The 26,334-nt window shown below is 38.2% G+C and overlaps 2 protein-coding genes across 2 annotated transcripts in view; both read left to right on the plus strand.

Moving 5' to 3' along the window:
• Positions 1-26,334, plus strand: part of LOC145456395 (NACHT, LRR and PYD domains-containing protein 4E-like) — a 96,337-nt gene that overhangs the window by 61,320 nt on the left and 8,683 nt on the right. The window contains exon 13 of the mRNA XM_080334511.1: positions 19,337-19,568. Within this exon, the coding sequence (XP_080190637.1) occupies positions 19,337-19,384 (48 nt within the window). The 3' untranslated portion in view covers positions 19,385-19,568. The remainder of the gene's footprint in view (positions 1-19,336; positions 19,569-26,334) is intronic.
• On the plus strand, positions 2,299-6,792 carry LOC145455715 (uncharacterized). Its single transcript, XM_080333693.1, has 4 exons — positions 2,299-3,678; positions 4,132-4,232; positions 4,409-4,508; positions 5,873-6,792. The coding sequence occupies exons 1-4, from the start codon at positions 3,627-3,629 to the stop codon at positions 5,935-5,937; spliced, it is 318 nt and encodes a 105-aa protein (XP_080189819.1). The 5' UTR covers positions 2,299-3,626; the 3' UTR covers positions 5,938-6,792.

The following is a 26,334-nucleotide window of genomic DNA, read 5'->3' on the forward strand; positions in this document are numbered from 1 at the left end:
TAAACGGCGGGAGTAAATGGTAGCCCGCCGCTTCAATCATTACGCAAAAGTAGCCCTCGGTTGCAAAAAGGTTGGTGACCCCTGCTGTAGAGTAAATACCTGCTAGCTCTAGCCATTCAAGCCAATATATACGGTAATCCGAGTATATAATAACTTTTACGGTGGGTGAGTGGTGCCGTCATTATTGTGTAAGTGTAATCGTTGAGTTACATTTTCAACTGATCAAGACACACACAATGTACAATGCGACAAGACACAAAGCGATGTAATGAACAGATAGAAGGATGCCAAACGACGCGAAGTTACGATCTTTTTAGACTGACATCCACCTCGGCTTAGAGTGCCGTTACAGTTCCTTCGAAGTTGATCTTTTTTTAGGCCGCGGCCCTTTCTAGTTCTTCCATTCCTTTTGAGTGCATTCTGTCATCGGGTCATTTTTTGAGTTTTTTTGTCGCCGTTAGAATAGGCTACCATATTTTGGAAATGCAAAAAGAGGACAATTTTTCAGAAATTTCAGACATGCAAAACTTGAGAAGAATTCTGAAAAACCGGTAAATTTTTCCCTCTTCGTGATCGGTTGACTAAAAAAAAAAAGGTCATCACTTACGCTCAGAGCTCAAAATAACGTTTAACGTTTTTTCTCCACATTGCCAGGTGGATGACTAAAAAAAAAAGTATTCTTTTCGCTCAGAGCTAAAATCACCGCTTTTCCCTCCGAATTACCCGCCGGAGCTTGACTTCTGCGCTAATTTGCGGCATATCACTCGCGATTTCCTCTAAATCTGACCTGAATTTTCGAAAAAGAGGACAAAATCTCAAAAAAGAGGACAAAAGGGCGTCCTCCGAGGACACTTTCAAAAAAGTCAAAAAAGAGGACAAATCCTCTTAAAAGAGGACGTATGGTAAGCCTATGTTAGAACTGCGATGACGGCGGAAGAGGAGCCCAGACAAACCTCCGACGGGAATCGAACCGCGGCCGCCCGATTCGTACGCGCTTGTCGTCACAACTACCCCGAATTCAATTCATATGGAGAGAGGAATAATCTGGTGATGGAATTCATGTTGCAAATGTCCCAGCGACCATCATCTCAAATGAGTAAATCGTAAACCGATTATAATATGACTTTACTATACACATCAACAAAGAAGCATCGATTGGGGAAAACTACTCGGTCACATGTGGGAACCGTATAGGAAATCGACACGTCAGTAGTAGTATATTCTTGGTCCCGTGATTCGTAAAATACCGGAAACCAGAATGTTGCATTTCGGAAGTCAGAAACAGTGCATTTTGAGCTAGCTAGCAGTCGAAAATCGACCTACGGAGCTTCGAAAAAGCGTCATTGTGCGCTTCCCGCGATCGATTTTGAAAACAGGTGTTTTAATGCGAAGTAACCTACATATTCTGCGGAGACAAATGACTATGGTATCCTGTCGACTGAATCACTACGCGAATTGCTTCCCGTGGAACAGGTTGGTCTAGAAGCAATCCGTGAGCGTATACACAAGACACACCGAATACAATCGCTCAGCACCCAACTATCCTATCGAGTGTAACGAATCACTGTTGTAGTAAAGCCATGAATGTGGATATTGTTTCACGTGTGTATGTCACGTATAGATTTGAAACAGGCTCTCGAGCGCTTGCGTCAACGGGTCATAACTATACCTGATTATTGTCGTGTCGCGATTGAGCTTGGGTAAATCCTAACAGATTTGAATATCTGATCAATGACAGATTGCGTGAATTAATTTTCTGACAAGCGAATCCATGTATTATATTGCAAGATATCGTGATGCTGTACTCCAGAATGGTATAATGTCATTATCAGTAAATATTTCACAAACCTAATCGTTTACACGAATCAAAGCTAAAGGTGAAAAAGCAATATGAAGGTTTGAAACCTTGCAACTCGATCAGTGATTTCTTATTCAACTGTAAAATAAGTTTATATTCTGTAAGACACGGCAATTATTGCTCAACCAATGTGACTTTGAGATTAACAAATTGTATATTGAGTATACGAGATTTGAATGTTTGACTAATGATAGATTGAAAAATATATCTCGCAAGAGAATCCATGTGATATGATGTAAGATATCGTGATACCAGTATCCTGTCCACTATAGTGGTTGTATCGTGAATTGCTTCCCGTGAAACAGCCGCTACAGTATACTGAATCTATCGTAATATGGTATCGGAGTATTACAGTAGTCTGTCAAACCCTTTCATGAATTCAGCAGCGACACGACAATATTCATCAAGCATTGTGTATTGTGAAACAGTAGACACACATACACTCTAAATCGAAAGCATCGATTTAGACACAAAATTGTGCATTCAAAGATGCAATATGGGACAAACACATAAAGTCGACCCAAATCTTTCGCCGAAGTGGTGTCATAATATGTGCAAGTCCACACTTCATCAGATAAAGTTACGAAATATGTGCTTCTGCTCTCATCTTATCATCTATCGCCGGCTTTGATCACTATGAAAGAGTTTACGTATACATTTTAATAGTCCGGTAAGTCGCCGCACGAGTTGTGAGATCAGTAAGATTGAGAGGGATTGTGAGGTCGATGCGGGAAACGCTGCTGAAATGTAATCGTAATGTCACTGGTAAATGACCAGATCATCCACGGTAAGGTACGGTACACTCGTGTGCCGATCATGACGTCATCGGTAAACCCAATGACCCTGGGGTCCGTTTGCAGGGGAGGAATTAAGCTGCAAGATATAGATTCTCAAATGATGCAGCATTTCTATAATAGATGTGGAACGGTAATAACGACTCTCGTGTAAGTAATGCGTGCTTTTAGCCCCGTTTACATATAGCTCATAAGCAATATGTTACCTCTAATTTTGACGAGTCTGCAGCAAGCGCTCACCCATTCACTGCGCGGTCCCTTGGACCACAGTGCGTAACCCCTAAAAAAAAGGTCATCTCTTCGGATTTTTTTTGCGCAACTTATAATTTATGTGAGCATAGACCGTGTCAGCTCAAATCAATTGCACACATGCGTACCTAAAAGGGCACATTGCTCAGGAGCCATGAAGTGGACTGCTGTTTCATCAATGTCGCTCCATTATTTTAGTGTGTCGCTTTCTTGCATTTACTAGATTTTGTGAACGTTTCTCTTCTCCTTTTATTTACCCACCAAACTGGCAGAAGAAATTGATCATTTCAACCAAACTATATATATCATTGTTACAACCACATGATTGTCTGACTTGACTATGACTTCCATTATATTGCGTTTCCTCATTATTGATCATTGATATATCAGCAGTATAGCAATGAAGAAATCAATAAATCAATCAATCATTGTCATCACCATGTAATTTTGAAGTACGTTGTTTAGTAATCGTTAGTGTTACCTGGCTAATATCAGTGCATTCTGCTTTTGACTGTTCACTGAATAAACATTTCTGTATTTCTCTATTGCTATCCTTCTCTCTCTCTCTCTCTCTCTCATTCACGCTCCATATCTCTCGGTAACGGCGGGAGCTCAGTCACGGTCAAAGGGTCAAATTTAAATGGAGCGACAGGTCGCAGTACAGTGACTTTGTGGATGTGGATGAACGTGTCGCTAATCTCATCATAGCGGAAGGAATAAAGAAGATGTTGATTGCGTACGGCATTACGAGAGAACACATTGCTTTAATAATTGAAGGTAATTCGTTGAAGAATATCAACATGCGATATGTTATGATTACCGGTATGTTGTCAAGACGGTTCTTACAGCAAGCAGCAGTGTGAGAAATATTGGTAGATTGCCTGTTAGATCAACTTGCAGTAGCATCGAAACTGAATTTCAGAATGTCAGTTAATCCTCTAACTTGATGCAATATGGGTTTACAACTAGAATTCTTGACCAAGTTATATAGATCTTGCTTTGCAGTTGACTCACTTGTTTTTCCAAATACATGACATTTTCATTGGTTGAAGACATGATATTTCATTCATGAACCTATTATAATAATAATTGTTAATATTTTCCAGTGAAATAAATCTTATTATATTCATATCAAGTTCCCTCTATATAACACATAGAAGTGTGTGTGCCATGTGCATGCTTAGCTCACTACATAGCTGGTTTTATAGTAACACTTTGCCTTTGTAATAGATCAGAGCGGGGTTTCAAATGTTCGTTCCGATGAGTGTCGAAGCGAAATACTTACTACTCCTGACAAAATATTTGGAGTAGAGCTAGAGACAGATGAAGAGGTTAGTATTATTTAACTATTCTAGAATGAATTTATTAATTGGGATAATCCTGTTTATTTTTGTTGCAATTTTATATATTAAATATTGTTGTGTCAAAACTCTTGCCTTCATATCAACCGGAATGCAATAAGTGGAATGTCCTTCAACCAAATCTTCTACTTTATATTTATTTGTAGGGAAAACAAGCCGCTGCGGTTATGCTCCTGAGGGAGTTACGAAATGCAGTAACTGAAAAGAGAATCACAACAGGATTTGAGGGCAATAACGCTTTATCAGGTGAGTTGTAGGATTTGCTGCTTGATTAACCTGGAACTGTGTGAACAATGAACATAGATGTACCATAACGTCCTGATTTGTCAGATTTGTACTGATTTCGAGTCTTGTCCTGATTTTTCGGCAAACATTTTTCGGCGTTTTCCGTAACAGCTTGGACGTTTTGCATGCCACTATCCGGCACAAATTTGAACTTAACAGACCGTCACAAAAGTACAGCTAGTTGTTTGAAAATTTTATGGCTTAACATGCGCGCATGTTGAGTTGGTTCTAATTCGGGGGTCTGTTAATTTCCAAGTTGCGCCACAAACATGTGTTCTAATTCGGGGTCTGTTGAGCTCAGACGTGTGCCACATTTTGTTTTTGGGTGCTGAAAATATGGTAGGCCTATGTTTTGGTTGACGCTGTTTACGTTATGACGGTGCAATAAACACTCGAACTAGAAGAAGGCCTCCAAAAATAAATGATTATTAAATGCTTTTCAATTACATCTATAAATCTAAGTTAGAATGAGCTGGTGTAAATTCGTTTTCGTCCCACGCCACGGAAAATCATTTCTGCTGCTAATGTCATTTTTGGTTTTCCTGACTTCGAGTCCATGAGGATGGCTACCATGGATATAGTGCATAGAATCAGTGAATGTGAACATAATACTTATGCCGTTCCAAAAGGAACCTGTATGATGGTATACTGATCAAATCTGAATGGATCATTAAAGGTTAGTAAACTTATGATTATGTGGAAAAACCCATACATGTCAACGACTAGACAGCATGTCGTGACGACAGAATTTGCTATCACTTGTTTCCATGAGTTAAGCTTGTTGAACCATATTGGCAAAAACCTATATTGACCTATTCAGCTCAATTTTTATTCAATATGCATTATGCAGAAGTCCCATAAAGGCAATTCTACATAATCTAAATCTTGTGCTTTCGATTCACACATGGATTATTGGCAATATAATTTTACTTAAAGGGGCACTGCGCTCTAAAAATGATGTGGTCTCAAATTGAAGGTAAAAACGAACAAAAATTTTTGCTCGACGCGATTAGGCAGTCACGCAGAGAACAAATTTTAGATAGTGGTCAGCCGATGTTATGAAGGAAATGTGTTCAAGTTTCGTTCTCTGAGTGACTACCTTATTGCGTCGAGCAGGTGTGACGATGAAGACATCGTGCCATGTAACGGGTTAAGCAGCCGCGGAAGCTGGTCTTGTAGAAATTTCAATAAATTGCAGCTCCATTACGGTGGCGTTCTGAAGGAAATGGCTGCGGCCAAACATTTTTGTTCGTTTTTACCTTCAATTTGAGACCACATCATTTTTAGAGCGCAGTGCCCCTTTAACATATTTCTTTCAATTCCAGGCCCATTCAGTCCAATTAACGGCCACAAAGCTGAGTCCTCGACATCTCGTACTAGCGCACCATGAAAATGGTGACCTGCAGTCATGGATCGTGGCGAATGGCATCCGCATAAAGGGATCGTCTCACAATAAAGCGAAACCATTTGAGATGGTGCTGGATCTTCTCGCGAGTTATTATGTTTGTGACCCCGCATATCCAAAAGTTTTCCAGATACTGTCAATTTTGCAGTATGTCCTGATTGGAGACAAAAATTTGGGTTTCAATCCAACAAGCTTCTCTGTTTTATGAGCAGATTCCAGAAATCCCAGTAATGATTTTAATTTCGTTTCCTTACTTGGACAACTATACAATTCTAGTACTAGTCTAGTTGTCTAATTAGAGTGAAAAAAAAATGTGTAGCTAAAATTCTGATTATACTCTAATTTTGAAAAAAAAACTAGCTATAATTATAATTCTACTTTAGTTCTTGATGTGCTTCGTCTCTCTCATTCGAATCTAATTTGTGAAAACAACTGAACCTATAATTCTAATTGTACTCTAATTTGGAAAAAACAGTGTAGCTATAGTTCTAATTCTACTCTATAATTTGAAAACAACTGTTACTATAATTCTGATCCCACTCTAATTTCGAAAAAAATGAGCTACAAATCTAATTCTACTCTAATTTGGAAAAAGCTGTGTAGCTATAAATTCTGATACTACTCTAATTTGTGAAATGTTTCTTTGCTCTCAATCGAATCTAATTTAGAAAACAACTACCGTATAGCTATATTTCTAATTCTACTCCAATTTGAAATAAAAACTACCTCTAATTGGATTCTAGTCTAATTCAGAAAATATACTGCAGTAATTATTCTGATTCTACTCCAATTTTTCAAATGTTACTTTGCTCTGATTCGAATCTAATTTGTGATAACAACTGTGTCGCAATAATTCTAATTCTACTCCAATTTGGGAACTGTATTTTTGATTTAATTAGAATCTAATTTGTGAAAACAACTGAACCTATAATTCTAATTGTACTCTAATTTGGAAAAAACAGTGTAGCTATAGTTCTAATTCTACTCTATAATTTGAAAACAACTGTTACTATAATTCTGATCCCACTCTAATTTCGAAAAAAATGAGCTACAAATCTAATTCTACTCTAATTTTTAAAAAGCTGTGTAGCTATAAATTCTGATACTACTCTAATTTGTGAAATGTTTCTTTGCTCTCAATCGAATCTAATTTAGAAAACAACTACCGTATAGCTATATTTCTAATTCTACTCTAATTTGAAATAAAAACTACCTCTAATTGGATTCTAGTCTAATTCAGAAAATAGACTGCAGTAATTATTCTGATTCTACTCCAATTTTTCAAATGTTACTTTGCTCTGATTCGAATCTAATTTGTGATAACAACTGTGTCGCTATAATTCTAATTCTACTCCAATTTGGGAACTGTATTTTTGATCTAATTAGAATCTAATTTGTGAAAACAACTGTGTTACCATAGTTCTAATTCTACTCCAATTTTTGAAATGTTTTTTTGCTCTAATTAGAATGTAATTTGTGATAACAAATGTGTTGCTATAATTCTAATTCTACTCCAATTTGGGAACTGTATTTTTGATCTAATTAGAATCTAATTTGTGAAAACAACTGTGTTACCATAGTTCTAATTCTACTCCAATTTTTGAAATGTTTTTTTGCTCTAATTAGAATGTAATTTGTGATAAGAACTGTGTCGCTATGATTCTAACTCTACTCCAATTTATGAAATGTTTTTTGCACTAACTAGAATCTAATATGTGATAACAACTGTGTCGCTATGACTTTAATTCTACTCCAATTTGGGAAATATTTTTTGCACTAATTAGAATCTAATTTGTGAAAACAACTGTGTTGCTGTGATGGTAATTCTACTCCAATTTATGAAATGATTTTTGCACTAATTAGAATCTAATATGTGATAACAACTGTGTCGCTATGACTTTAATTCTACTCCAATTTGGGAAATATTTTTTTGCACTAATTAGAATCTAATTTGTGAAAACAACTGTGTTGCTATGATTGTAATTCTACTCCAATTTTTGAAATGCTTCTTTGCTTTGATTCAAATGTAATTTGTGGCTGCAACTGGTCGCAATAATTCGAATTCCATACCAATTTATGAAATATTTCTTTGCTCTAATTAGAAAGTAATTTGTGATAAGAACTGTGTCGCTATGATTCTAACTCTACTCCAATTTATGAAATGTTTTTTTGCACTAACTAGAATCTAATTTGTGATAACAACTGTGTCGCTATGACTTTAATTCTACTCCAAGTTGGGAATTATTTTTTTGCACTAATTAGAATCTAATTTGAGAAAACAACTGTGTTGCTATGATTGTAATTCTACTCCAATTTTTGAAATGCTTCTTTGCTTTGATTCAAATGTAATTTGTGGCTGCAACTGGTTGCTATAATTTTAATTCCATACCAATTTGTGAAATGTTTCTTTGCTTCGATTCAAATGTAATTTGTGGCTGCAACTGGTCGCTATAATTTTAATTCCATACCAATTTGTGAAATGTTTCTTTGCTCGAATTAGAAAGTAATTTTTTAAAACAACCGTGTCGCTAGGATTGTAATTCTACTCCAATTTTTGAAATGTTTTTTGCTTTAATTAGAATCTAATTTGTGAAAACAACTGTGTCGCCATGATTCTAATTCCATCCCAATTTGTGAAATGTTTCTTTGCTCTGATTCAAATGTAATTTGTGGTTGCAACTGTGTCGCTATAATTCTATTTCCACACCAATTTGTGAAATGCTTTTTTTCTCTAATTAGATTCTAATTTGCAAAAACAACTGTGTCGCCATAATTCTAATTCTACACCAATTAGTGAAACGTTTCTTTGCTCTAATTAGAATCTAATTTATGATAACTTTGTAGCTGTAGTTCTTGTTTCTATTTGGAAAAGCTCAAGTTTTTCAATTGTGCAAGCTAGAAATTCACACATTTTCGTCTGCAAATGAATGTTCTGTATTGATCTTTCGTTGTAATAAAATCTTTTTTGAGCCTAAGCTGAGTAAAAATTCATGGATGGCTGGTATTAATTTAGAGCTCTGCACCAGTCAACATGAACACACCACCACTAAACACAGGATAGCCAGGCACACATCGGCTCCAGCACGTTCTGTGGTAGTTAAAAAAAAACCGGATTTGGCGTGTAAGTTTGCGTTCCTCTGCACGCATTCGAATTTAGAGTGTAGGCCTACCTATCATTCTTGTAATTCTAGAATTCGACAAGCCGAAATCAAGATGGTTTTATCTCGAGCGAATCCAAGTGGTATATTGCAAGATATCGTGATGCTGTATTACAGAATGGCATGTCGTGATTATCAGCTAATATTTCACAAACCTGATCGTTTACACTAATCAAGGCTAAAGTTGAAACAGCAGTCTCAGGGGTCAAAAAATTCACAAAATTATTTGAAACTCAACTCAATTAGTGATCTGTTTTCCCCGTATCAAAATTGAGTATCGGAAAATGCTATCGCCATTACATCCCGCAATATCGACATCTTACACAAGCTAACAAGGCCAATTACTGACAGATCGCCATGCATTATATCCAGTTATGCCTTGCCAATCTAACTGAACCGCTATATGTATTATAAAATAAAAGTTGCGCGAGCATACAGCGTGCGGCCGATTTGGCATGTCGCGGGTTGAATAATGCTTGAGTTCTTTCGTACTATCTAACGTGCCCAATGTAAAACATTCTAGGTCTACAGATTTATCAAAAACACTTCCATCATCGCAAAAGCGATTGATAAAATGTTTATTACAACCAACATTGTGACTTTGAGATTAACAGGTTGTATATTGAGTATACGAGATGTGAATGTCTGACCAATGATAGATTGAGATATATTTTGTCGCAAGTGAATCCACGTATTATAATGTAAGATATCGTAGTGCGAGCAAATTCATTACGGGTTACATATTACCCAATTTATTCACAACACGAGATTCAACTATCCGATCAGTACTCAATTTAAATTATTTAATGTGTACCACATCTTACATTGTAGTGAAGGGTGTTATGATATGAACAAACTTTTCAGAAACACCATCATTAGCACCTCGATCTGAAAAAAATACAACTAGACTATAGTATGTATATAAAAAGTGCTGGATTGGGAATTTTTCTGTTTCTCACAATCTTACCACTGTTTTTACAGAATGGCATTATGTGATTATCAAATAATATTCTACGAACTCAAGCGTTGTAATAGAGCTTAAGATAAAACAGTAATATGGTTAATGTCGAATGCACCAACTCACACAAGTCATATTATCGGTACTTGTGACGGGAAGCTAAACAGATACTCATAGCGTCGGTACATCGCGATGTGCATCGGTTCGTATGATCACTATTCGAAGCGCGCGAGATGTGACATATGGTGGCTTGATTAATGCTTGAGTCTATTCGCAGCACCATCCAACACGCTCAATGTAAAATATGGTGAGATACAGAGATTTCACAAAGTTTCATGATCACAAAACAAATTTGGATTATGCTTAAACTATAGTTGGGAAAAGTTATTGCTTTATATGTTGAATTCGGAACATCAAAGAAATCAGAATTGTACACCGTAATATGGTGAATCTGGTAATCTGGTGTTTTGTATCACTGTTCATTCGCAGTAATGGAACCAAATATTATCACAAAATCCAAATCACCGAAAGGTATTTTTCGGTTCATATGAATTTGAGTTGTGATTGAATTACTACCAATTTACCCACACATAGCTAAATTCAGCAATACACAGCAGCATCACTGAGTTTTCAGCTTAGTGCGCATATCCAAAATATCACTTACTCTAATTCATCAATCAACACCTAAAGCACCGACGAACGACCAACATAAATTATTAATCGCTGTGTCGTTATTTTTTCGATATCAAAAATCATATAATACAATTGTTATTTTCGATATCGCACATCATATAACACAATTGGAATTTTTTCGATATTACACTTATAATATAATTGATGTTTTTGTGTGACGCGAGGTTGATTTTGTTCAGATCAAATTCAAGGTCCGTTTTACTCACTCCCATAATGCAAATGCTTATCACACACTACCATCTTCATATTAAACAGTTATTTACAAGATACCAAAGGTACATAAAAATTTTGGTCGAAATAAATTATTAACTTGATTTCGCATACCACTGATTGATTAATACCTAATTCCGTTTCATCCTCTCTACCCAGCGTGCTAAAGTTTAAAAAAAACACTTTGATCACCACGAAAGCAAATAGAAATATGTTTGCAACGTTGAGCCTAGTCGGATAGACTTGAGTTATATGTAGAATGCCGAACATCAAATGAATCGTAATATGGACTCCGCACCCACTGGTGTTGTAGCCGCGGATTATACCACTGCGCTATCTCGCCACTGACAGATACCTGTCTTGCATGACAATGTGCCCCGCGACACGAATCTGCATGGATTTGCGTGAAACATTTTCGATCATAAACACAAGACGTTCCAATCTAAATTATGTTCACGTACAGTCTTTACTAATGATTTGTGCGTCTAACATGCAGCCAGAGTTCAAAGAACTTGTCCACAGCTTTGATCGAGCACAGATGTCTGATTGACTTCAACAGCTATTGAAGTACATTACGGTAATACTTTTTTTGACTAGTGTCTTGGTATCTTAACACTAACATTAAATACGATTCCTTTCTGCTATCGGTGGATAAATACGCGATTAATGTATCAATTCAGGAATCCGGGAACAAATACTTTGATACTAATTTCAAAGTAACGTAAATCTCTGAATGAATTTCCCTTGAATAGTAATCAATCCGAAACATTATCATGCAAGGTCTGAGAGACATACCGATATCATTAATACGGTATCGCGGTGACCGGTGAATATGTCCGAATTCGTAATTTCAATCTCTCATCAGTCTCTCATAAAAATAAATGGGTGAATCCTTGGATCCTAATTCTCAAAGTAGGTTAGATCTCTGAATGAGCTCTGACTCGCTGTTATCTTCAAACCATGGAATTATCACGAGTATCACCATCGGTCACTGAAGAAAAGGATGAAATTATATCCCGAGCATATTCCTTGGCCAGGAACTTTATCATGTACGAACTCGACGGGCCAAGCGTTAAGGCAAATACGAAAGCGGAAAGAACCTTACGACGAGTTGGTGATGAAATGTTAGAGCGACATCGAACTGTCGTAAACGCAATCTCGAAACGTCTCCGATACAGTGATGTCGAAGTCGATGCGAAATATGAAGAATATTGTATGGATGAGCGGATGTTCCTGGCGATAGCTGACGAAATTTTTAAAGATACCCAAGAGAATTGGGGTCGGATCGTATCTGTGTTCGTGCTCGGTAGCATTCTTGCTCGCAAAAACGAGGATGAGCATCACGGTGAGAATATAGAAGTTATCATAAAGTCAGTCGGGAATTACATTGGTAGTCGAAGACGAAAGTGGATAGGGGAAAATGGAGGATGGGTAAGCGATTTTATATGTCTTGATAAGGATTTAGGAATTATCATTTAGCATGAGGTACTGTGTATCTGCTCTCGAGAGCCCATGCCATCTATCGATAATGAAACTTGGCTTGCATTTCACTATTCGGTTTGCAATTTACATTTTGTCATAAGACAAAGTAATTTACATTCCAAGCGCTCCGAACTTTGAATTACCTAGCAAGTACGGTAACTTCCCTCTGTAAGATTAGAAAGGCTTACATTCTTTTGTTTGTTTCAGGACGGTTTTGTAGGATTTTTTGTTAACGCTGCTTTCGATGATAGTAAAGTTTGGATCATGCTTGTTGGAATTGGACTGACGTCTATTATAATGGCAATAACAAGATCATGGATTTTTTGCTATACACCATGTAATATTTTTTAAATAATATATTTTCTTCGTCGTTTAATTACATCAATTTTACTGTACGACGGATCCAGTTTCTTCCGAGATTACATGAAATATTGATCCATAAAAATCCCTGCAAAGGTCAACTAATAATTTGATTAGTCTGGTCACAGCACATGAGATGTGATGACTACGCTTCCCGCAACATGTCGTCAGTCATTTACTTGCTTTTAATATTGTTACTGCTTTGTGAAAATTAAAGAACGCCTAATGTATCAGATTGGGTTGACGCGTGTTGGTCGAAGCTTTCGATATCGATATGACCAGGCGCCGAATAGTCCATTCCTCACAAACCGAACCCAGCGATATACAGCAGGCCCACAATATAGTCAATTACCAATATTATTGACCAATGAACTTCGAACATTTTTCGCGCCGCGCGCTGCTAGTACTCCGCGCAATGGTTTGTCAAACAAATGTGATCCTTTGGTCAAAAAGGTTGGCCGCCGTGGTTTAGAACAATAGTTACATATCACGAAAAATTCCCGACGTCAAAACGTACTTGTAATCAATCACTTGTCATCAAGCACACAAGCCAATACAAGTATTTACCTTCTACAACATCGTGATTTAGTTGAACATGTAGTTTAGAAAATCTGTTTATTAATGTGTATCAAAATCATCGTCACAGTCACAACCTAATTGAAACCACGAGTCTATTTTCTGTGTTTTAACACAAGTTATCACGATATTGACTATTAGATTTTCTTCACCAACCTCGAAGCATATGTGCATTCTATCATTTTCATCGAACACACAACTCAACGAGGGTATTTACTAGTAGCAACCAATATTCTGATTTTGTTGTACATATAGTTAATAATTATTATATAATTGATAATATTATAAAATAAATATCATCAAGATCTGTTTGTGATTTTAGTGTGTCTTGCATACCCAGGAACCCCATAATAAAATTAAACCGAATTGACATAATGCATAAAGAGTTGAAATGTTTCGATTCGATTTACGTGTGATATTCGGTGGAGTTTCAAAAAACGAGTCATGCAACGACATTTCCGAAAAAGTCCATCTCTTTTGCGTTGCTCGAGAGAGAACATGTAATATACACATTCACATTTGGATAACGATCTTGTTTCATCATGTGTGATATGTTCAGTGTTCGCGCCCTCGCGATGATGCAAATCAATACTGTGTATGAGACGTGCAAATCTTTCTCACTCCTGATAGTGCACTAACGGCAACCATATTCGGTGTGAAGTGACAGCGGTGAACAAGTCCCATGATTGTGCTAACCTTCTGTAGAGTCACATATTGCATTTCCATAAGTATATTTCAAAATACGATTTTCGTTTGGTGATCATATTCTTGTAACCATACACAACCGACAATTTGGTATTTTGGCATTGATTGCTGTCACTTTCAGATTAATTATCCAACGAACAGTCACAAAAAATATACACCAAATCGATTTCAGTATATTTGTGTAACCGCATAGGCTATTTACTTGTTCTAGGGAGCATCGCGTCAGAATTATCGGTTACCAGCATGCAATAACAATGTGGTGTTGTACAAATATTGAGAAATAATGCAGGTTTTGATCCATAGGTAACATTAACATAGCCGGTAATTTTGATACCAGTGATTTGGTACAACTTATTATATTACAAATTAATTTTGACGATCTCCAATCTTGCAACGAGAGATCAATAAAATCGACTTTGTTCAACGGAAGAGCTGGAGATCCAACGCGCGTGTATTCGTCTTACTACATGGTTATTCGATCAACTATACCGTTGATGCTATCGATACAATGAACAACACAAAAGTGATATATTCAAAGTTAAATATGGGAACCACGAATGACAATGTAGCCCGATTTTCGTGGAATATTCACAACTCCGATGAATCTGTACATTTCTTTTCCCTCAACTTCAACAATAGAATTGCCACCGCAATGCACAGCTCGAATGGTAGGCTCATCGGGCGTGAAATTCAAATCAAATAACACCAAGGTGTGCTTTCTCGCTTTCAGGATCTGAACAGAGGCATCATGCCTGTGTTTCAGCACTATCGTGTGAGGCAAGAGAAATCTATAAACGCAAATACGTATTGCCATGATCCTTGTAGATATAATAAATGAAATCAACGTCGCTCAATAGATATGTGGTGATGTGCTGTTTCGGAATGTGGCCTGGTGAGCTAGACCAAGACTTTTGACAACACATAATTATGTGTGAAATTACGAGACAGCGCTCTCTGGCGGGGGTTAACACGATTTCAGTCTTCATTCCACAGACTATCTATCGCAGGGATAGGCAATTATTTTTCCTCCGCGGGCCAAATGAGTAATAGAAAATACGTTGACGTGCTCCGTAGGTCGATTTTCGACTGCTAGCTAGCTCAAAATGCACTGTTTCTGACTTCCGAAATGCAACATTCTGGTTTCCGGTATTTTACGAATCACGGAACCAAGAATATACTACTCACGTCTTCATTGACCAAAATCACAAGTTCAAACTATTTGATCACAGAAATTTTACGAGTAAAATTAATCCTGAGTTAAAAATAGTAGATGAAGATAAGGGATAAAGGTAGTGGAATCTACGCTAGAAAATTATATCGCACGCTGTGAGGAATTGAGTACTCTAGCAAAGGAAATTTAAGTTCACTTCAGTGTGACAAACGGTCAATTTTAAACAGTTCAAATCACATTGACGAAGTAAAGCATGGTAGGGGTTTTTAAGTTCGATGTTCGAGGAACCAACAGGGATCTCATAATAGCTGGAAAACTTTACAACATACGAAACCACCTTATTATTCGATTAAATAAACCAAATAACATCGATGGAAAATAAGGTTGGTTCCTGTTTGAGTATTATATGGGAAATCTAAGCTCCTCTATATGCGGATTTCTCATATTTCAAGATGATTTGATTACAAAAACTCAACAGGCAAAGCTCCCCTGAGTTCAAATTGATAGGTACAATGAGAAGATAGGCTTATTGCAATCTACCTGGGATTGGTATGGTATAACCACGCATCTTTATGGATTGAAATCCCGCTTGGTTTCGATGTGGGTCACATGTGACTAACCCATTTCGTTTTCACACCCCACCTAACCACTTAAATTCCACTTGGATACCAAGTGGGCGTGGTAGCTGGGATATCACGGTTCCTGAATATATTTTCTAATATCCTTACTCCTTGTCGTGACATTACTCACGGTGATGCCCCCAGCATTCTATAAAGTAGCCTCCTCATATTACCCTCCAAAGGTATGCGACCTGTCGTCCAAATCTGTTTTGGACACACTTAACTGAATATGAAATTGAATAATATATTTATATTGAAATAAGCCCGAATATTTTCGACTAGTAGAGAAAAAATAACTTTGCATACCAACAATCGTATCACCCAATATGACGTCACTGGAATGGGATTTCTTTTCTAATAGTTTGGGCGAATGGATCGTTTAAGCCTAATGTACTATATTTCAATGTTACACGGCCCCTTTCTGTTGGCACGAACTAGGATGGCGTATTTTGAAAATAGTAGACGCCAACGCACACGAATGGAAATGTGAGCGACCTGTCCTCATGACGCGAAATCCACCGTGTCGATAAGTTTTCGCACAAACATAATTATTCAACAAATGTTCTCCAATAGCAGAATTCATGGAATTCATGGGGCCTGTTCTCAATCAATCTTCAGTGGATGAGTCAAGGGCGACGTCTTCCCCGACCGTGATGCGCGCTTGTTCTAATAAATCTAAGGACACTCTGTTTTATTATGCGGTCCTGTGTCGTTCTTTCCACGTATAGACACTTAGTGGCACTTATACTCATATTACTTTGCTGAAGTGCAGGAAGAACTTCTTATCGTGTCGCAGGGAGCAGTTCCGTAGTCGTAATCATCACGTTGGTCTTCACTGAGTCGTAGCACTTGTTGGTAATAGAAACCAATTGTTCTTCAAAGCGGGTAGAAATAGGACCAATCCATGGTAGATGCATATAGACAATAGACATCTGTGGTTGATCGTTCATCTATCTCTGATCACCTTTTTTGTTTTGAATTACCTAAATTTCCTCTAAATGTACCGGTCCTAAGATTACAATGCCGTTGGCCGAATAAAAGTTAAATTTAGAAATGTTGCCACATTTAGACCTATGCATCGTTCAGACCTTCCTTTCACTCATTTGCAAGACTACGTCCAGCGCGCTTTGAAAAGTGTTGCTTCTGCGCGAGTCTAATTATGGAAACTGACTCACGATCAAACATCGCATGAATGGATGGTTTGACTGCACTAGCGAAATAGTTTCACTTTCAAAAGACAGATCTGATGACTTGATTCGAGTCATATATTTCGATTGCCTTTCTTGGTTGGCTCATATTTTCTTACTGATTTGGATATGCTATTATCCCACAGTTGTTGCAAAACAATTCAAGTACGGTACAGCGTTTAGAGATGCATACAGCATGGGCACTAAAGCCTGGAATAGACGATGCGTAAACGCGTCCGTCTCTTTCTCTCCTTATTTCTCTTCTCAAACGGATGCGTGCGAGAGAGAAGAGGGACGAGGAAAAAATGAGGAGCAGAAAGAGCAAAAGTGTGAGAACCCGCACGCGTTCGCTTTCATGCGTATTTTCCATCCGCTCAGCTGCGTTGGCAGGTCTGTAATGATCGGACATCGCACTTTCTGAAGTTGCAGTGATTAATCATGCGATTTTATGCTATTTTCAGTTGCAAAACAAAATGAATAATATAGAAGACGAGAATCTAATTGCCGCTGTGTATAGAGCTGTACAATCACACCAATCCAGACTACTATAACAAGGTAGCCAGGAACACAATTCGGCGTGATATTGTTCTGTGATATGGACTTGAAGATATGCAAAGTATGAGGAGTCTTTCCATGCTCGGCATTGTACACATCAACATTCAGAATCCAACGGGGGAAGACATAAAATCAGCCAGAACACCTAAAAGTTTAGCATTTTTCTTCCTAAGGCTTGAGATTTTAACCACTTTTTTGAAACGGGGCATACTTCTAAACCAATATACCCTCAATCTCAAACACCAAAGCGACAATAATGTCAGGCTCAATAAACATTTGTGAATATTCCCAACAATCCCAACTGTGTACTGTGCAGGTGATGATCACGTGAAAGTCACGGCTGAGCGCATGTTGTTTACTACCCTTGCGATGACGCAATCCCACTATCTCACCAATCCCACTAAACGCATGCGCTCCGTACGGATCGTCTATTCCAGGCTTAAGTTCTCAAAAAATAACTTTTGTCTTCAAAGTCTATTGGCTAGGCGATGAAATCCGCTGCACAGCAAATTTTACTGGATTCCAATGTTTAGCAGCGAAGCTACAGGAGTTAGAGAATATTTAATTTATTTAAAAATATATGATTGATTTTTAAATTTTACTGTCAACGCCATGAAATCGTTCAGTTCTCTAAACCAACGACGTATAGCAAATCGGGTCGAATTCTGTCTGACCAGTAGAAGCGACGTTATTGGACTACAAAATTTTGGATTTGAAATAAATACTTTCTAAAGTTGGAAATTCTTTAATTAATAATTATAGAACTGCCAAACTTGAATCTTCTCTAACTCCTGTAGCTTCGGTTCTACGTATTGGAATTGAGTTAAAATTGGTCTGCAGCGGTTCTTCGCCAGACGTAACAACTTCACTGAATAGCCAGTGGACTCGTGGTAAACCTATAACAGTAAGATTATTGAATTGTTTCCCGAATATTGTGACTCGGTTGCCTGAATCCAAATATTAGAAGACATATTACGACAGACATTGCGCGAGACTTTACTGCAAAAAACATTCGATGTAACTTTCTCCATAACTTTACTACTTCCATTCGCTGCTGCAATCATATAGCTGCTACCTAATGCTTCTATGCTTAATGACGAATGACCATGGTCATATTTGTAAGGTTTGCAGCATAGCGAACAAGTTTGTGAATGTCTGCTTTACATCACCCCATGCAAGTCGTTCAGGGAGAGAGAGAGAGAGAGAGAGAGATCATATTCTTTTTTGCCTGCACCATCGAGATGCTTTGACGACGGAGTTGCGATACGGCCGTGAGGTCATCTAGTCTGCGCCCCCGTTATTTTTTCTTCTCCATGCTATCCGCGATTGCTGAGCGCCTAGCAGGATAGCTGCGGATACCAGTTTTCGAGTCTTTGGTACGAACTACCGCGCGAGAAGCCGGACGCTAAGCGATTACACTATCTCGCTCAGGTATTGCGTTTCCGATAGCTGAGAAGGCGTTCGCAACTACCATTCGCTGTTGGCTACTTCTCTGTTGTAATGATCACGGTCAAGTGACGTTTACGTTGATTTATGTTGGTGATGTCATATTTTGCGATGCGATTGTTGGTATACAATGTTCCTTCCAATTCTCTATTAGTTGCTGACGATTACCCGTGACAAGCGTCAGCCGAAAAGATTCAGGTTCATTCAATTATATATATAAGTTCTGTACCTCCAAGAAGCTCATATGTTGATCTATATCACAGGCACGCTTGCTCGTTGTGAATGGACGGAGATTCCAAAAATCTCAGTAGGAGTGCACGTGCATGTAAAGCTCTACTTCCAGGCGTCCAGAGTCACGTCAAGATTATGTGACTATAACGTTAATTGACCACAATATATTCTTGTGTACTTAACTTTGTGCAGTGTGTAGTGTGTGAATTTCGTCTATTTTCCCTTGAATAGATACCAGCAAATATCGCAATAATGTATCACAGTGTTGGGATGACTCGAGTCATGACTTGACTCGAGTCTGACTCGAGTCACTTTTTCGTATGACTTGACTTGACTCGAGTCACTTTGCTAAAATGACTTGACTTGACTTGACTCGGCGTATCAGAAATGTGAATTGACTCGTGACTCGGAGCAAAATCCCACGAGTCAATTTCAAGTCATCAAGTAATCGGTGTCGATAAAAATCACTGTATCTTACATATGTTCGGATTGTTCGCGCAACGCTGGTGTAACCCGTGAGAGCGACCAATCATTCAATGATCGTGCGTTTTACTGAGCCTCCATTGTTCTCTCACAAATATATTGATCGCAAACGAAGTGATCGAAGCTTACAGCCTACGTTGTCGTGAACTATAGTATAGTAAAGTAATTTGATAGTAAAATGTAGGGATGGTGTGAACCTCTAAAAGGTTCAGGTTCGTGTGAACGCGAACCTTTTTAGAAGGTTCTGTGTGAACACGAACGTGAACCTCATGACGTCACATTGCTAATTCCAACCTATCCTTCAATGAAATGATAGCCTATATTAATGTACAGGATACCTAGCGACAACTCGGGCAACATTACGTCACAATGCAGAAATACATATTGACGTTTTAAACGTCACCAAATGTATCAACTGGGGCAATCAAATGATATAATAATCTCATAAAATCAATATCCTCCGTCGCTTTGCCAACAATTTTGACGAGGACTTACCAGGGAATATAATGGGAAGGAAAGGACGTAGTTAATTTTATTCCTTGGTGTTATTGCGGCATATACACCGACTCATGATACACATACACACGATCTGCGTATATGCATACCATGAGTACATGATGTGCATATGCTATCGGGAAAGGAAGATGCAGATATAGCTTTGTAGAAGTGTTGGGGTGACTCGAGTCATGACTTGACTCAAGTCAGACTCGAGTCACCTTTTTCGTATGACAGATCGGAAATGTATTCGGCGTTGAGTATTGCTACATTGATATTGAGCAGAGTGTGAATCGGATTTCTATACTTGCTACCGATATTAACTCATTAACAAGTTACACAGCAGTAGCCAACACCTCAATCGTACCGATTTGGTTTTAATGATTCAGTAAACATATGAAGTCAAGATTGACCCCATACGCCTGCTAGATTGATTAGTTGAATAAGCATCATTCGCTGACTACGCAGCTTATTTCGATCGTGTTGTTTTGTTATTGTTGGTCAAGCTCACAGCAGAGAGTCAATAAATATTTACAGACGGAAAGTTGGATATTTCTAGCAAACTTTTGCAACAAAGCAAGTAAAAGATTGGGAGTGTCAAGGTACATGCTCGTTTAGTGTTGATTTTTTATGCCTATAGTGCCATGCATGGAGTGGCCTGCAGTTGAAATGCAATAAATTTGAACCGACGATGTTGTAATGAAGTGAAAATTGTATTATATGAAAAAAGGTTCACAGTGCAGAACCTACCCAGCAAACACCCGATATCCCATGGATTTACTGGTATGTCCACAATTGTTCCAACTCGTCCCACCTCCCAAGGTTAGTTACTGAGGACCTGCTCAGTTTGTCACAAATTGGACGTCCAGTTATGTAACTCCAGGTGACTTCCAGTGGAAGAAATTTTTAGAATCTTCCTATTCCCGTCACCAATGAATATTCCAAAGGATGTCATGGTAGTCAGTCACCTGGAAGCCACGTACATGGGAGTTCATCAGGATGCCCCTACTTCGATATCGTTTTCATGGAGTCCAGCTGGCTTGTTCAAAATAAAGACTCTCTCTCTCTCTCTGTTGAAATGGCATATTATCATTATTCATCCCCACGGGGGATGCACATTGCGGACCAGATATGGCGTCGTCTGATAACCTGCTAGAGTTGTAACCTGAGACCCACGTAATGTGTGGCTGGGTAGATATACTTAGCTCTTTAGTAGTAGACGCACGTCCCTGCGTTAGTCCTGGATCTGACAACTCCAACGTGAATGCAACGACAGTATTGCCTCAGATAGATATATTGGTCGAATAGGTATGGAATATACAGTAGGATATCGCGTATGAGTCTCGTTTGTAATTGAATGCACGAGCTAATAAATGGTAAGTCGCGTGGTAGCGAGAAGAAAGATATAAGTCACGTGATATACAGATATGAGAGAGAAGGGGACAAATCCCCACATCACCCCTTCCAAGGAGGCGTGATTAGCGACAATACAAAATGACATTTACTACATGAAGTGAATAGCAGTACGATTACGAAACATAGTCATTGGAACATAAACAAATAGCGTGTGGTTGAAGGTGGTAAGGCCTAAGTATGCAGGGAATAAAGTATTGGTGGAAAGGCGATAACGTTAATTTAAAATGCGATATTGTAGCCTGATGTTGCAATATTTATACAACATGATAGGAATGAAACCATATATGAGATAGTGTATCGAAAACACGTTAAGGGTTAGATTAAATATAGTCAAAATGGCGAATTGGTCATCTGAGGCAATTTTTGTGTTTTATTAAAAGAACGAAAGAAGAAAATGAAATATGTACACAAAGTAATTGACATTAGGTCTCGCGAATGCGTCATACGCTAGAACGAGTTGGTGGTAGCTCGAAAATGAGTGTATGTTATTTGTAAAGGCAAAATCCTAGAAGCGGAATCCAGTGTATGGTTGGGAGCATATTAAAGTCAAAACTACTTTTCAAATTAATTGAAACACGTGGTATTAGAAGATAGGAAGTAACGGGAGTAGGAAACTGATGTCTGGGTTTTCTAGCGACCAGAGACTGCTTTTATGAGTCAATGGAGGTGAAAGGAGAAAATTATTGAAAAGGTGGTCTGGTAGTCGAACCGCTTAAAATGGCGAGATTTGTGGGAAATTTCCCAAACCATTAAGATTAACGACCATTGAAATAGTCACAAAGGCCGGGGCCCGAAATTATGCGAGCCGTATATATTTTCGGCAAGAACAGTCGTATTGACGCATTCGCTAATGGGTAGCCTATACGAATGAATTTTAAAATGCTAATAAGTCCGCATGGGAGAGATAGATAAGAGAACATGAATCATAACCGCGTCTATAGGGATTACGAAATTCGCCGCGTTTGAAAAGTGAACAGTCCATCAGTCTTTCGGAAGACCGAATAATTATTTATATACAGTTAAGCCATGCACCGTGGGCCGCGAACCTGCCTGGAAGAATTAACAGTCAATGCTCATTGCTCAATAATGATTGTATTTAGATCCAGTTAGTTTGCTCCGCCAAGGTTAAAACGCGTATATCGCCTGTTCTGCGAATATTCTTCACGACTATCGAAGTCGACTTACAAATGCGTATAAATACGTGGTGTTACCAAAGTAATGTTGAACTGGTATGTCCCGAAATATTGACATATGTGGTGGAATCGGAGAGCGGAGGAATGTCGTATAGTAGAGAGCATTTCGGCAGTTCACGAGTCCCGTTGGCAGACGACAACGAATTCTAGAATGCAATGCAATATCGGCAGCAAAAAGGCTATTTAACAAAGTAGGAAAATAATAATAGCAAATAAAAGTAGCCTAATGACAAATTGAAAAAGAAGGTAAATACAATAAACACATTGTAGGTCAGCGAACCGGATATGAAGTGGTGAAAATCTGCACCGATAGGGATGAAATGAGCCGAGTAGGGCTACGCTATAATGTAAGCGTAAGTGCTAAGTATTGAATCGATTCCATATGTGACGGAGTGACGCAAGGCGTTTATATAAGCCTTGTGGTGAGTAATTTGAGCTTTCAAGTAGAAATTAATAAAAATTACGTAATCTCGAAGTGAATGGAAATTATGCCGGGTTAGCCTGGTGTATTAATTGGCTCAAAAGTATCTAGAAATGGAATATTCGCATCAAAGCATGTCAAGATGAATGTAATCGTAGCGTAACGCGGGGAATTCGTCATTTAATTATATGACAAAGTAAGTCGTGAAAGTATAGTGTAAAAATTATAAAGAGAATGTAATTACAATAGCCGAAGTCATGACAAATGTGTGTATTGTTAGGTATAGCCTAATGGCATGTACGAATTTAGTGCTGCGAAAACGCAGTCATGTCAAGAAAAGTCCCTAGCGATATGTACGCCGAATGGTATACCACAAATCCAGACATATCGCTGGATCTGCGCGCCATATGCTATCCAGATATAAAAAGGTTTCCGGAAATAAATTGACGTGTGCCGTTAAAACACGTCGCGACAGTTAATGCACAATTGCGTAAGTAAGAATCGTGCCTCACATTAAAAGTATATATATAATATACAGTGACTGTAACGCTTTTGTAAGTACGGACTTCCTAGGTAGATCGAAGAAATGACTCAGATTGCGGTGCGAACGTCAGCATCAGATTTCGTAATATCGCGAGTCTCAGCGCTGGAGACCACGAGTCTATAATTACAACACTGACCCCGGCAAACCGTTTGATCAAGGCGGTAATACCGGAACCAGATATGCAATCCCGTGGCCGACGCTTTGAGAAGACTCGGATACCCCCGGGTCGAAATTTGTGCCTTAGATCGCAACACATAAGCCGAAACAATTCTTGATTTCCTAGTCGGAGTAGCATATATAAAACGGGAAATGTCCGTGGCCAAAATAAATCACGGGGTGTTTAGATAATATTGCGTCTAAATGGCATTGGGGGTAAAATAAATGTATCGTTAATCGCATGTAACTAGGTTGTAAAATCTGAGTATGTTCAGATGACATTATCGCGGGTAAGTATGTAAAGACGCAATTTACGAAGAAAAATGACAATTTGTCACCGTGTTAAAGAGGCCTTATTTAAGTATGGGTAATTAGAAGTTAGTGATTATGTAAAAGACCTAGTATAAAGAAAGTAAATAAGTCAATGTTTTAAAAAAAATGGGAAATTAATTCCGTATCCACAAATTCCAGCATAAGGCTGAGTTTTAAGTAATGCAAATATGTGATTAAAATCAAATAACCATTATGAGAAATTGTAGCAAAAGCGAGGCTATGCGAATACGCGTAATTAGATAAGATGAATTGAAGTTGGAAAAAAAATTAATTATGAAATCCCAATTCCCAGTGCTACTGGTATATAATAATAGTTATAGCCGAGATAGAAACTCTCGGTTAAAGATAGCCGATTTTGCCGCGGAATTATCATATTAAATCCCGGTGGAGTGTTATGTTATAGTCGGCCGAAAAGCCGCGTCATTATTGTTATCGAATTCACATTGACGGTACAGTTACGGTAGTTAAAAAAAGGGTAGCGCTTAAATACGCGCGGAAGTCAATGTCGCATGAATGACAGATGAAATCACAAAAAGTAATGTATGAATTAGGTTTAAAGAAATATCCCGAAATTTGGTAGTTATGTTCCACGGAGATGCCGTGAATATAACAAACGAACAAAAAATAGATTGGTAAATAACCGCGGTGATTGGTAGTGATTTACGCGGTAATATGAGGGTAGGAAAACCGCAAAATTTATAATAAAATCGAAATGGAGTTGCAATTAAACAATTGTAAGCAAATGGTATGTTAAACGAGTTACACGGTAGGCTAGTCGTGACAAAGTGAAGTTAACGCGAAACAATAAATTCATATTGTTAATTTATTCGCTAAAAGCTTTTCGACTAACTCTCATCAGTAGCGAACGTTAGTGATGATGGGGTGAATCAAATTTGAAATGTAAGAAATATTTTGTCTGTATGACGTAATGATAACAAAAACAAACAACTGGTAGACGGGCTAGATACGGTAGTAATGGTACAAAATAAACGTTAACGAGTAATTAGTAGTTAGTGAGTAATGGATCGGTAGTAATTATTCGATTTCACGGGAGAGAGAAGCAATTATATCGGGCGGTCGAGAGTGTAATTCCCGACGAGGAATGGATGTGATAATTTCGTTAGAAAGCAAAACGCTAAGACTCAAATAATAGTTATGAAGGCCGTAATGTGAAAACGAAGCCAATGAATAACGTCTTGTCAGTGTCAGAGTATCACTCAAATCTGGTTCTCTGAATGTCATGGCATTGAATACAGAAACACAAACAACTAATATAATTATGTAGAAAGCACGAATCGAGCAATAACGAGGAAATTTGCTGCTAGCCGATAAAGCCAAGTGAGATAAATCATTCTCACTGCAAAATGCATTCCCGAAATTCGAAGTCAAATAAACGGATTTACCGTGCAAGTCTGGAATAGTCCTGGATGGCTCCATACAGCAGTTGTAAGTCAAATTGTGTAGGAGGCGATTCGTCCTTCGTTGAAGCTGAAATCATCTCACGAGTTGGCACCATGCGGACCAGATATGGCGTCGTCTGATAACCTGCTAGAGTTGTAACCTGAGACCCACGTAATGTGTGGCTGGGTAGATATACTTAGCTCTTTAGTAGTAGACGCACGTCCCTGCGTTAGTCCTGGATCTGACAACTCCAACGTGAATGCAACGACAGTATTGCCTCAGATAGATATATTGGTCGAATAGGTATGGAATATACAGTAGGATATCGCGTATGAGTCTCGTTTGTAATTGAATGCACGAGCTAATAAATGGTAAGTCGCGTGGTAGCGAGAAGAAAGATATAAGTCACGTGATATACAGATATGAGAGAGAAGGGGACAAATCCCCACAACATGCACATCTCGCGGACGAAATCGTAAGATATATAGGCTATACAGCCATTTATTGGTGTACTGTTTTTTTAAATATATCGCAATCCTGATTTGTATTGATTTAATGAAATTGTTAATAAGCTGAACTATAGGCCTG

Source organism: Botryllus schlosseri, chromosome 14 (genome assembly GCF_051294905.1).
Source record: "Botryllus schlosseri isolate E-star chromosome 14, Bs_hap1, whole genome shotgun sequence".
Lineage (NCBI taxonomy): Eukaryota > Metazoa > Chordata > Ascidiacea > Stolidobranchia > Styelidae > Botryllus > Botryllus schlosseri.